The 14511-nt window shown below is 41.5% G+C and overlaps 1 protein-coding gene across 1 annotated transcript in view; it reads right to left on the bottom strand.

Moving 5' to 3' along the window:
• The window catches only part of JAZF1 (JAZF zinc finger 1), a 216561-nt gene that overhangs the window by 3806 nt on the left and 198244 nt on the right, over positions 1-14511 (bottom strand). Inside the window, exon 4 of the mRNA XM_013941395.2 lies at positions 6716-6885. Within this exon, the coding sequence (XP_013796849.1) occupies positions 6716-6885 (170 nt within the window). The remainder of the gene's footprint in view (positions 1-6715; positions 6886-14511) is intronic.

Genomic DNA, 14511 nt, shown 5'->3' with positions numbered 1-14511 from the left:
CTCCCTTTCTCTTTCCCCGTCTCCTAATCAAATTTATTATGTGAGAATCTCGAGTTTTATTTTATGCTCCTGAGAGACACAGTCCCTTCTACGTGTCGTCCTCCAGTTCTCTGCTTTAACCTCAGGTCACAACATGAAGCGGTAAGAAGTATTACAAAGAATTTTCAGTCCTCGTTGAGAAACCAGGGAGGAGTATTACTGCAACAGAACCGCCCCCTAGTCTCCCATATAGCTATGGTGTTCTCGTCTTAACAACGCAAAATGCTGTTCCTTATTTATTACCCACTAGGTGGGCCACTACAGCAATATATTTTTAATCTTTAAGCAAAAGCAGTTCTCCAGTTTCAATAATAAAGTCGCGCATGGTGGAGTTGCCATCAGAACTCATAATGCCCGGTGGCGTCTGTACCTCTGAACTGTCTAGAGAGGTTGGTTTGTAGTAATCCATTCAAGAGGAAAACTTAGCCTAAAATATCCAGCCTGGGAAAGGATAAGGCGTAAATCTCTAAGCAGCTGCTCTGCCCACAAATAGATGCTTCTTTCCTCTTAAGATCCTCGGCACTGAACCCCCTCTTGAAGTCACAAGTCCAGCTCCCAAATTGTCCTTTACATCCTTAAAAACATGGAGTCTTCCCTGACTACTCATGGGCTTCGTTCCTGCACAGCTGTCATGTGAGCTGTGGGATATGAGAATGTTAAGCCTCCAAAACAAATCAGACATACAAATATGAGCCTTCAGTGCGGGTTGCTTCTAGGTTAAGAGTATTCAGAGCAAATCCGTAGCAGAAAGCCATATCAGTGAGACAGGCAAAAGTACATAAAAGCTACAAATTGTCCTTCAAGAGCCTTCAAGAGTAACCAGGTGAAATCCCTGCAAATTACTATAGAAGTGTTAGCACCTGAAGGACTAGATGATAACTGCTGAGGAGTCACTGGATGTCATAAGGTTTGTTGTAAGGCATTTGTCAACAACCAAGTACTGTTAAGGACCTGTGCCTTCAAAGAGGAGAAATTCTGGGGGTGACCTGCTAAATTTCTGTCACTGCAGTGAAATTTTAAAAATAAGGGAAACCCCCAAATCTTATTTATTTTGGAAGTCTAAACAGAAGTCTGTTTAGACATTTAATTTTTAGGAGTGATCACCTTAAGTTACTTTCAGACTAGTACCAATTACGGGTTCCATAAATCTGCAATCACCAATACCCTTGCTATCCTATGCCAATGCTACTGCTCTTCTCTTGCAGATTCTTTAATGATCCACTCACATATCCTCAAATACACAATACACACCTTGATGAAGGGGCAAAAATAATTCCAAGCAGATAAATTTAAAGAAGTTCTAAAACACAAACCTAGGTGGAATTAATTGGTCTATGGGAGGTTTGAAAAACAGTAAAACACTCAAGAGTACGAGGAGCTAGCGTAACATGAAATTTGATCTATACTTCTGTCTAAGAGAAAACTGTTGTTGAAATTACCGTCAACTCTTCAGCACTTTTTCCACTGCTGCAATGTAAACACTTTGTTGTGTGTCTGGGTTTAGTTTGTTGAGGTACAGCAAAAAACACTGCCAAACTCATACATCACTTTTATTGCTGTGGTTACTTTGGTCGCTCATTATTTACTCTCACAAATGCTTGAGGAAGAAGATGGCAGTACAGAAGGGCACTCTAAAATCCTGAACAGGAGGCAACATTTACTAACCTGGCACCAGAAGTTCAGGCCTGGCCTTACGTGGCTTGCGTGGACTGAGGACACTTGTCAAGCGGGCCCCTTGAACAGCACTGCCTTCGAAGCCACAACCCTCCGTGAGGCACGAAAGCTTGCCACCACCGTTCGGGTGGGAAAACAGCCATCAAAGGTGGTTTGTCTGGATTCCCTCTTTCGGGCATACATTCATGTATACATTTGGGCATACATTCATGTATGTTTGTATCTCCCGGCTGTTCCTTTACAAAAATACTGCCCAGCCAGGCCTAGCTCTTTCCCAGTGTCCTCTGAGGGAGGAGAACAGAAAGCTGAGGAATATCCCAATGCCCCCCCTTTTCTCCCCTCCATCACCTGGACTGGTCTTGCTTCTAATGCAAAGATCACAGCTCTCCCCTCCCCGAGGCTCTCCTGGATCCAGTTTCTCTCTGCTCAGGGAAGCCCTGGCTTCTTGGTTTCTTTCAAGTATGCTCCCTTCCTCCCCTCTCTCCCTTCAATATTTGGCCTCCCTCAGTCTGCCAAGTCTCCCTGCTCTGAGACCAGCCTTCCCGGGCGGCTCGCCCCCCCAGCAGGCCTGGGCCCTCGGCCCCTTCCTGCTTGGGAGACTATGCCCAGTGTCTCAGCATACCTTCTTTGAAGGTGTTACTCATCCTCTTGCCCCCCTCCCCGAGGCAAAAAAAGCAGTCATCGAATTGTCCAGGAGAAAGCCTCTGACCCAGGCGGGCGGATGTGCATCCCGGCTTCCTGCCTTGTGTGCGGGCACGCGCCAAAGAGACCACAGCGCTGCGCTCTGGGAACACCCTGACGCAAGGGCTGCATTGGCCGAGAAGCGCCCCAAATCGAGAGGGGTCGATCCCCCCAGGACAGCAAATGTGAGCTGCAGGGCTCCCGGCTGCCCCCGGCCCGTGCGGCATGGCTCCTCCGGTGGCTCCGCGCACCCGTGCGCCGCACTGCCCGTAGCGGCGTTTCCTGCACCCAGCAGCACCCCCCGCCTCTGTTACAAACGCTCGTCCCTCCTGCAGCGGCCTGAGAGCAGAAAGTCCCCATACAGACCTGCACGAGACAATCCGGAGCAACGGTAACTACCAACACACCAGCAGGAATCAAAAACCTAGTAAATCTCTGGCAGAGACAATCTGTACATCTAGACCAGCCTCAGTTCACGTGACCTTGCAAACACTACCATAAAGCAGGTGCACTTGGGAAACACCTGCTATCCCAACTATTTTCAAATCTGAATAACATACATGCACTGATCACCTATTCTAGTCAATCATGCAGAAAGAGCCTGTAGCTTTGGAGTTAAGTTCCTACACTGCACAGAGACACGAAGCTTGTACATTCTGGGTAGTCAGAGAGCAGACGGACATCTGCTAAGCAAAGGAGAAGCCCAACTTAATTTGGATTTTTAATGACTGCATTGATAGCAGATGTATATAAGCAACATTTTGTATGTATGTACAGTAATCTTTCTTGTGTATTTTTCTATTTGCACCAGCCAGAACAAGTATGACAAACATGCTAGTTTCCCCTATAATGGTATATATGCATTATTTGTTTTTTATATATAGATAGGTAGACAGATAGTATCAAACTTAGTTTGCTCTTTGGAATTTGCCTGAATAAGTTTATCTACATCACATACACATTTTGAATTTCCTTCTCCAAAGCTAGAGACCAAATTACTGACACAAATAGGTGATATTTAATAAATGGTAACCTAACTGCCAGCTTCATAAATCCACACTTTAGCTCCTACAGGTGACATTTTGCAAAGCATTTTGAGAACTCAGTACACACAGACTCCTGGACAACTCATCTAAATGTGAATGTAAAGCCTAAATTTGGTGGGGGTAAGCTCTGAAGAAGCAAAGCTGAAATGTATCTCTAATATCTTGATTCCCTTGAATAACTGGGAAGATTTTGTAAAAATCAAATTTAAGGCTTCAAATGCAAATCATACAACAAAAAAATCTTTAAATAGCAAACTGTAAAACATTTATCATTTTTCCTCCAGCTCAGTAACCGTAATTAGAAAGAGAGAGGAAAAAAAAATAAAGGAAGGTCTGGAAATTAGTTCAGAGGGTTGTGTTTCAAACCTCTAGAAAGTCAGTATACTCCAGATTTTAGTTGTTTTTGAATATCCCAAACAAATTTACAAGCCATTAAAAAAAAAAGCAAGTCTTTTTTCCAGAAACTTTGGCACTTCAAGAAAAAACTGTGCCACACTATCTAGAGGGCTTAGTACCAATACATTTTTATAAGCAAGCGATTTTATATCTTAAAAAAAAAATAAAGTAAGTTTCTGAAAGAACAATTCAATGTTTATGACTCACTTCTACTGCAACGCCTATGGGAAACCGCCAACAGATAACGGCCGGGCACGAGGCCAGGAGGGTCTTCTGATACTCATCTGGGTGTGTGTATAAACGTGTTCCTAGTCCAGCGCCCTTGTCCGCCCCTGCCCGTTCCCCGGGAGTATTTGTTATACTCATTCCTGCCTTATTTACCTTTCCGTGACTGCTTTTCAGCGCAGAGGCCATCTTTTATCCTTGTACATTGTTTGCAAAAGGGAGCCCCTGATTCCTCTTGGGTCCTTTAAGCACTACTGTAACACAAATAACCCATCTAAAAATAACATATCTGCTTCTCAAATGTACGTCACCTATGGCAAGACAAAAGAAAACTGCATATCCTCCTTTCCTCCTCACTCCCTACAAGATTGCATCCTTTCTCAGCCGTGAAGTGAGCCTGGCAATTACTGTATGTGCATGGCCGTGTTCCTGTTTGTAGCTCTATAACTGTTTTACAGCCCTGACTGTGATTATCCAGTACCCACTAGAAAATCCCAGTGCTTTGATCACAGGACTCCCTACCCAGACTCGGCAAATAATTCATCTGAGGAGGGGGTTAAGCAGGAGGAAGATGAAGAGGAAACAAGAAACACAGCTGACACAAAACTAAAAGGAAGGAAACAAAGATAAAAACATAAAAAAAAAAATTAGACTGAAAAGAAGAAAAGGGAGGAAACAGAACTGAGTGAAAAGAGAGATGAGGTGAGGCAGAGCTAAAGGAAATGTCTTTTCCTATCTGGCCTAAGCAGAGGTGAGTCTCTTAGGGAAATACGGTACTTTTTATTTGCTGCTGCTCTCTGTCTGTCAGCCTCTCTGTGGGTCATTAATTTATTCCCCGTCCGACTGTTCTAACATTAATGGTGTACAAGATATCCCTTAGACAGTCCTCATGCATTTGAGATGAAGGTAGTGAGATAGCAGAAGCAGGCAGGAACAGCTTGCTTATTTGGGCAATAAAAAGACAGAGGGGCTGGCAGTCAAACAGAGAACAGACAGGATATAGCAAATTACAGGGTTCTCCTTCTAGCCCTTGCCATTAAATGAATGTTTTCTGCAGTGCATAGATGCCCTGTGGGCATAGTGACTTCTAACAATCACCATGGCTTGTTTGCTTCCTGAGCTAGGGATTTAGCTTTTATGCTACATCCTGCATCTGACACAGCTCCTACCACACACAAGAAAAGTATTAATCTTGAATAACGTGCTTGTATCTGCAAAGCAATGCTTGAAAATATTCCCCAAACCTCTTTTCCTCTGCCCTGTCCCCTGCGACCGTGTTCAGTTTTTCTTGCAACTGAAGAGTGGAATAATCACTACATGGTTCAGACTAATTTTGGCAGAAAGGACTTGTGTGTCATTCTACGAAATGAACACACTGCTTCCTTGCTCATGGTTTCAACGACTGTTGCCAGCATTAACTGATCTCCAAGCACTGTTTATGAATCCGAGCCCTGTGATTTGCTACTAACGGAGAAGCAATGGTCCAGAACAGCTGCAGGAGCACTGAAACACATTTTCATACGCCACACATTTTCATGAATAGTTTGTTATTGTCACAACTGTTTTATCTCAAATGTTATTAGTCTTCCTATATTTCTCTTTCATATTTCTGTTTCAAGTCCCTACTTTTCAGTTATTTAAAGGAGAAGCCATAAAAAAAAAAAAGTATAAAAACAAAACCAACCACCACTTTTTTTTCCTAGGGTATAGGTCAGTGGTTGAATTTTTTAACACTACACAAAAGTTCGGAAAATGATTTGGAGAAACTGTGGTCAATATGCTATTTCAGTTTCCAAATTTCTACGACTCCAGAATACTGCAGTGATGTCCAGTCTGTTCAAAAAAATTTCATTTGTCTCTGCGCTAGTTCACATGCAGCAATATTCTTGTCCTTGCAACATCACAGAAGGCTCTACAGCGGCCAGCTCAAGGTTCAAAGCTAAAGATGTTTTACTCCCATAAATGGGCAAAAATCCCTCATGATGGAGGATAATTAAAAGCAAACAAAAAAAGGTTTCCCAGAATGTCACGGCGAGGGATACAAGTCCTGCACTCAAGTCCAGATGGACCGACCACAGGTCACCGGGGCTCCGTCCTGGAGCAGAGCCAAAGCCAGACTTTCTCTGAGGTTCTGCCTTCATGAGGTGACCTCTGGCTTTCAAAATATTAAATACCATTTTCCACCCATCAGCATTGCCAGAAAAAAGTACCACGGGCATATTCTCACTACAGGAGATGCAGCATGGCTAAGAGTTATGCCAAAGGGATTCATTTGGCACTGATGGATGGAAGCTTTTATTTAGCATCTCTGAAATGGAAGCAGAGATTGTTCTGCTGGTGCAACCTCCTGGATTCTGCAGTTAATTTGTCTAACTAATGGAAAGCTAGTTAAAATGTGTTGGGCAAAAGTCTTAAAACAGTCACTACTTGTAACCTCTCTTGACAGATAGAGATGCAAAATACTACATTCTTTATAAAACTTTTACCTTGGCTGTGCTTGAGAGAAAACCAGTGAACAGAATACATACAACACTAAAATACCACAAAAAATAAATGTGAAGAGTCTATTAAACGAGGAAGGTATAAATAGATTTTAGAGGCTTTTTTCCTCACTGCACCAGCTGGAAATAATGTAGGTCTGAACGGCTGCTTACCTTGTATCTTTTTTTACATCCAGGAACAGGACAGGCAAAAGGTTTCTCATCCCCTCCATTCATGCACATTGAACTAAGGATAGCTTCAGAGCTGATAGCACTTTCTGTAGTCCAGGACTCATCACTGTCTGATTCTTCATAGTCTACTTCCTCCTCATCATATTCACTACCTAGAAAACCAGGGTAGTGAGATAAAACAAGAATAAAATAAGAGCACAGTAAGATAACATAATCTGTATTTATTACATCAGTTACAATGACTTGCAATTTCCCTACTTTTGTCTTATTTTGCGGGAAGACAGTTATTTTTAATTGTATAAAGCTGTCTTTGTTATAGTGATTTATTTCTACACAAAGATACCAGTGGTTCCTTTTCTAATAACCAAGAGAGACATTTATATATTTTCATAAACAGCTTACTGCATGGCATAAAGTTCAAAGGATTGATTTAAAATGCAATTTCATTAGTTTTCAAACAACAGGATCCTTCCTCTTTCCCAGTGCCCGAATAGAAAATGTTTTTTTTCCCCCTGCAATTAAAGCTAATTTTAAGGCTTTTCTTTAGGCAACACAATACTGAAGAGCGTAATTCTACAGATCATAAACACTGTAAAATAATATGTTGACAAGTCCTAATGCATTTAATAGCCCTTTGGAATTAATAGGAATTATAGCACAACATTAATAAGAATTATATTGTAGCAATTATAGTTGTGAAATTCATTCCCTCAGGTGTGGGGATAAATTGCATTGTGTGGCTGCCCTGAACAGACCACATTATGTTCCAGATATGCTACAACAGCCATTTGAGGAGCTGGTGCTGAGTTTATTTATTATTTTTAATTGCAATAACTATTAATGAAATTCTCTGAAGAAGTTAAATGTGAAACAAGAGAAATTAAAGCAGAATTCCAACTATAAAAATATAGTAAAAAAGCAGGGGAGGGAAGAGCCCCAGCTGATCAAAAAGAAAATATATACGCAGAGGGAGAAAGAGGGAAAGCTTAGGGAAACTTCTGTGGTGTCAGCAGGAGGTGGTGCTGTGTTTCCCCTCCCCTTTATTCTTTCCCTCACCCTGCTCTGCTAAATTTTATCCTTTCTGCTGAAAGATGATTAGGCTTCGAGTGTTGGAATAGCTCCCGTTATTAAAGACAGTTATATGACACTTGCATGGCTCCATTTGGTGCCCTCGTATGCCATTTAAGTGCATGTCTCTAAGCAGCTCTACGCACCGAGAAGAAAACACTGACAGATGTCTTACGGCACTTTAAAAAAGAAACATCACAACTTCACAAAGAAAATCCATGTTTCAGGGTACAATGGAGTCTTTGTGGGTTTTTTTGTTTCTCATGAAACTAAATACACACCTATAGTCTTAAATTTTTCCCTCCTGATTCTTCCCCCCTGCCCACCCTCTGTACTCCCATTCATAGTCAGCACCTCTTGATCATTAAGTAAAAATGCATGTCAACGGGTAGCTGTAAGTACTTAGGGCTCCTGAGCTTTAATCAGATATTGTAAGTTAGCTTACAGATGTTAGGCTATACACGTTTCTTTCCAGTGGTTTTCATCCTTGTAGGGTGGTGTGCAGATGAGGAAAGATGGATTGTTTCCCACCATCAACAAATGCAGACATGAGCGCACGCACACACATTCTGCAAAACATCTGGAAAACTCAGCACTGCTCACTGAGCTCTCTTATCCCACACAGAGGATTGAAAGCCAAGGAAAGCATTATTGACCTCTTAAAATATTTCTGAACTCTAAGAACAGTTAACCTAAAATGAAGTTAAGAGCTGTTATAGTTTAATTAACTAATAAAAATATGGAGGCAAAACCACAACTCTGCTTCTATGATTTCCTGCCCTTGATTGTATCTCAATGGAAAAAATTCCTCAAGCTGCCCCTTTCAAACTCTTTAACTTTTTTTTTTTTTTTAAACAAATGCAACAGTAAAACCTACTGTAAATACATGTATGCATTGCTAGGATGACAAAATACACAAGAATTCTAGACACTGAAAGAAACAATTTCTGCCATTATAATCACCCCCATAAAAGCAAGAAACCCAAATCTCCCTTGCAAATAGAATTTTATCCCCCAAAGGAAAATATCATCTGAGACTGTATGACGGCCACGAAGGATATACCTACTTTTAGTATTAACAGGGAGCACGCTTTGATACGATAGCAATCAGTGCTCTATATGGCATATTGCATATTAAGTTTTATAAGGAAAAAAGATACTTAGAGCAGTGGGGAGAGGGGGTAATCATTATAATTATGCATTTCCATAGGGTTTCCTCTACTTTAAAGGGGGTCCTTTAATTTTCCTAATAACTTTTTACAATAAGGCCCAATTCTACAACAACTTTTGTCTGTGCTTCACTTCCTTACCCCAGGTAGACTTACTGAAGGATACTATTTCATATATCCTATTTCAAATATGATTGATCATATAAATTTCTCCTCCTCCAAAACAGTAATACTGTTAAAGATGCAAAATATTTTAAAGGCATGTTACTTTATACAGGCTTGGAGCTCCAGAGGCCATCACTTCTCTCATCTAACAGTGTCTACTGAGCTCAACTGCTTGTACTCCCTTCAAAAAAAACCCAAAAAACCAAGGTGTATTTAAGAGGTTCCTGGTATAAACAAAATGTAAAAACTTACTGTCTTAAAAAAAATTCATTAGCAATAAAAATTTATCCTTTAAATAATTATGTTGTTTCAGTGGCCATAGAAAAACAACATTGATTTAAGTCAGGCTTTTAACTGATTCCACCTCAGAATTTAATTTCCTCAGTTGTCAGTGTCCAGGAGCAGCAACCCGAGCGGTGCCTCACCAGCCTTACTGCCTGCCTGAAACAAATCCGGGGAAAAAAAAAAAAAAAAAAAAGGAAGAGAGAGCAAAAACAGCACAACACACAGGTTGGCGCTGCCATAATAAACAGGCCCTGGATGAGGCATTTTAATTAAGTACCACAGGGCTGATGACGGTGGCTTCGGGAAGCCGTTCCCACGCCGAGCGGGACTGCCTGGACCTCGGCGCCCCGTCAGGTGTACGAACTGCAGCCCGAGCCGCTGGCTGCTGCTCGCTGCTTCCGGGCAGCGTGCCAGGGTGCCGGCAGCCTGCTGAAGGGACGCGCCGCGCGCAGCAGCGCACTCTGATCAACCTATAGCTTATCTTTTCTCCCCCCCCCCCCCAACTTTGGTTGGTGTTTCACAATGATAAGTGTAAATATTTACTTTCGTAAGGAAAAAAATGAAGCACCTTTGCATCTAACCTATGGCCCACTCCAGGGCGCTACAACTGTTCGACTGGGACAAGCGTTTTAAAGCGCTGTTTAGAAGAGCTCCAGGAGCCTCGGCTCCCTGCTCGCTGCTAGGACATTGCCGTGCGCACGGAAAGCCCAATGCCCTGCTGGGGTGCGCTGCCCTTCCACGGGGCCCAGCAGCGCCGGTACCAGGGCACGCGTGCTAATGGCCTCACCATTCCTCCTAACCCTTAGGTGGGAAGGCAGATCAGTGGTTCCCCAATCGGTACCCAAAGGAAAAAAAAAAAAAAAAAAAAAAAATCAGAATTAGCCTTTAGAAGTCTGAACAGCACAAAAATCCCCCAAACTCAACAACACTCATTTCCTTCAGATGAAGTGTCTAAATATCTGGAAGGGAAAGGTTCATAGAGAAACACATACTTTCAGCAAGGTGCTGTATAAATATGCAGTATTATTATTGTAACTAAATGCAAGTTCTGTAAGAGCAAGCAAAGTGCCTTCTCCACCTCCCTCTCCATTGGCAACAATGTTTTTTTCTGAATCTCCTTGCTGGCTCATTGCTTTTTGCTATATCCAGTTTCATCATCTGGCTTTCATTCCCAGACCCTACATACATCTACCTCAGCCTAACCTCGAATCAAGGCTTTATCTTCCAAATGACTAAACAACATCTTCCTAATGTTGCCCCCACCCCTTGCATGCAATACTCCCCTAGTGCTGGCCCACAAAGCCATTTCCCCTCTCCTCACTCCAGTGTCCCTGCCAAAAAGCTCACTTCATCTATGCTGCCCCCAATAGATTAAAAAACAAAATAAAACAAAGGCAAGGAAAGAATACTAGTTGTTCCCCCACCCCTACCCCAGGTATTTTCTGTGCTGAGACTGTGCTACTGCCCCTCAAAGGCAAGGTGGACTCTAGCGGTGGAAGCAGACTAGAGGTGGACAACACTAGGCACAGCTGGCAAAGTATGCCAGGGCTCAGTTAGGTATTACCTAAAATTACCAGTTAAAGAATATGTAAGTAAAGAATATATACAAGGTCACAAAAGTATGCTGGCAAGTCACTTCTCTTAGTTTTATGCTGCCTCTAAACAAAAACCATCACAAGTTAGTAGGCTGTCTGCATCACAGCAGTTTATTTGCCAAAAGAAAACACATGCATGAAAAGGGATTATGATCACCGCCTGTGTACTAAAACGTCTTTGTGGCATGATAAAAAGCCAAGTTGCACCATAAGGAGTTGTTCTACTTCTTTTTCCAGTCAGTTTTGCTACTGAAGTCAGTGAAAACGTCACCGAGCCCCAAAGCAAAGATCTGACTTCCTTAACGCCTCTCTGCTGCCTTTTCTTTTTTCCAGCAGATTAAGTCAGCAATTTAAATAGCGCAAAAACATTTTACAGGGACTTACTTAATCGTTTGACATTCTAGGACAGACAACTTCCCAGTTACACTGCTGAAAATCTGGAGCTGTATTTGTTACATTTGTGGAGTTTATTCAGTATACATGCCACTGCAACCAAGATCAAATTCTTCCTTTTGGGTATGCACATTCATTCCACCATAAGATTTACAGAGTATTTTTTTCCTCAACTTTGAATGAATCCTGGTTCTAGCAAGTGCACATGATTCGTAGTTATTTAACTTGTTAAGTCTAAAAACTTCTATGCTGTGCCTTGGAATATAAAAAGGACAAAGCTGATTATAAACACCACGAGTTGCCTGTACCATTACAATGAATATTTTGAATTATTATTAAGAACATTAAGAGTTCTTCCTTTCTCCTCCCAAGAAAATAAAACCAAAACCCCAAACATCCTCGCCAGTTATTTTTGTGACCAGAAGGCATACATTCAAGTGCACAATGAATAAGTATGAGTGAACAGCTTCTGTAGTGGGAACCAACATTGCTAGTGTCACCGAAAGTTCATGGTAGCTCCAATGATCACTCATAAAAATTCAGCTTCACACTTTGTCCCATGTGGGACTTGCAGTTTGTATTTCATAAAAATAGTTTTATGAGAGCACTTCTTATGTTAAGAATTTTGCTTTCCTATACACAGCGATGGCTTCCTTAACAAAAAAAAGAAAAAAAAAAGGTTAGTGAATCATTAATATTACGTGAATTTTGGTCTAACACTAAAGCACATTCATTGATTTGTTATAGTTTTTTCTGATGTGTGTGTGCATCCGCACACCTCCTCCCTCCACCCTCAACAGAAGAGACAACGTTCCCACAGCTGATATCCATTGCTGACCCAAGGGCATATCAAGTCATTCAACATGAAATATTCTTCCCCTGTATAAAGCACAGGAAATAAATGCTCGGAGCAATGAAATACAAAACACTTAAATAACATGTGCCATGGCTGCTATGCAAATCTTTAGTCTAGAGGCTCCAGCATGCCTCTCCTTAGCATGAACTGCTATGGGTGGTACAATGTGTTGGGCTCTGGAAACGCTGGCAACAAATTTCAGACACTAGATCATCCAAATGGACTAAACCAGGGTTTTTTTCTTTGTTTGCTTGTTTGTTTTGGGTGGGGGCAGGAGGGGACTCAGAAGACAAAAAGTGTTTTTCAATCTTTGTGAGAGGTCCATTCAGATTGATTTTTTGTATTTTAAAAAATATTTTTACCATTTGTATCCATAAAGATGATGTAAACATAATATACAAACCAACCCTCTCCCCTCCAAAAAACCCCCAGGATAGTTGTGTTTTAGACCACAAGAGAAACTTCTGTGTTTGGATTAAGCACCTCTATGTACTGAGTACTAGGCTCATCACTACAAAGGCTGAACCCTTTCTGCAGCCAACAGGCACAGCAAACTCTGTCAAGAGCTCTCTCTTTTTCCAGTCAGTATCTCTGGACCTCGTTCCTGAGGGAGGGCATACAAATCCATTCTCCAAGCCAACTGAATGCTTGGCAACTCTGCTGTCACTTGAGAGAGCTGCTTGGGATGGTTATGGTTTGTCAAAGGGCCACTTGCCAAGGCTGGCAGAGACCTCCATTGCTCTACATGATCACAAAAGGGCCAGCAAAACAGCAATTACAACTTATTATTGACTCAAATTTGAGTTAAACCAGGGGAATTTGAAGGACGTGTTCTGCACACCATTGCCAGAGCTCAGCGCTGCAAGACCCGGTCGCTGGGTGGTCTGCTGCAGCCCTCCCCAGGCAGCCCACACCCTTCTCGCGCCAGGAGCCCTCCCCCAGCCTTGCACTTTGGTGGATGCCACCACCAGCAGCCTACTCTTCCTCATGACACTAGTCCGAGCGGGATTTGGCCAGAAAAATGTGTTCTGGAGAAACCACCCTGCCTTCCAGTCCTCTTTTAACCCAGATCAAGTATCAAGCACTAAATAATGAGCTGCTCAGGAACTATTACTAATCTTCTATTGTCTATGCCTGAACCAAGGCTTAGTGAATGAGCATCAAGAGCATTCTGAGAATGTATCTCAAATAATGATAGGTATTTGGATACAAACACAACGAGTAATATGAGTTTTAATATTGTTTTTATGCACAAAGTACTTAAAAGCACCTGAGAAAGTTAGACAAAAAATTACTTTTTTTTATTTGTTGGTATAAATCAAAGAGAAGCTTTCAGCCACTAGGATCTGCAGTACTAAAGAAGGGACCATTTAAACAAGCAAGGATATATTTAGAGGCTTCTGGACTTTCTCTAACCTCTCTCAAGGTAGCCACAGAAATGGCAACTTTCTTCAGACAGTCATAGAGATAGTCTGAAAAGATACCTTCACAGCCAGTTTGAAGGGCAGTACCTCAAAGAGGATCAACCCACAAGGACAGTTACTGATAACCTTACTGTCCCCAAACATAGACAGGACTACTTCTACATTTCAAAGCACCTTTAGGCTTCATTTAAATGCTCAGTGTAAGCACATGTTGAATGTTAAGTGACTGAAGTTGCATGAAATTACAAGTTTGAATCCACTTTAGAAACCGTATAGAGGCTTCAGATCCTGTAGGCAAAATACAGAATTAAAAATACTGTATTTTGGTACAGAATGATTTCAGCTGAGCAAACCCACATGGTAAATCATCCTAAAATCCCTGAGGCAAAGCTAAAATGGCTATGGAATTAAACATAGTGCTTTTTATTTGAAGCACTATTAGTATGAAATCAGTATTAGTATTTTGCATTCCTATTCACTGTCAGTAAAATTGGGAACTACTTATACATTAGATCTGCTCAATATTCTGGGCTATAAGAGAATCAAAACTAATAAAACCAAGGTTAAAAAAAACCCCCTCCAGGGTCAATACAGGAATAGGTAGTGCAGCTGGATCCTGTTCTGCCTTAGCAGCATTTACATGCCATTTCCTATCTTGATACAACTATATCTTGATAAATCTATATCAAAAGAACACTGATTAAAATTAAAATGCAGAGAATCCCAATCCAGAGGCTAAAAATTCATTAGCAAGATTTTGCACACCTATACAGACTATTATTTTATAACTTTTCAAATGTATTAAACTTATGCAGACAAAATA

Source organism: Apteryx mantelli, chromosome 2 (genome assembly GCF_036417845.1).
Source record: "Apteryx mantelli isolate bAptMan1 chromosome 2, bAptMan1.hap1, whole genome shotgun sequence".
NCBI classification, from domain to species: domain Eukaryota; kingdom Metazoa; phylum Chordata; class Aves; order Apterygiformes; family Apterygidae; genus Apteryx; species Apteryx mantelli.
This window is presented reverse-complemented; position numbering and strand designations above follow the sequence as displayed.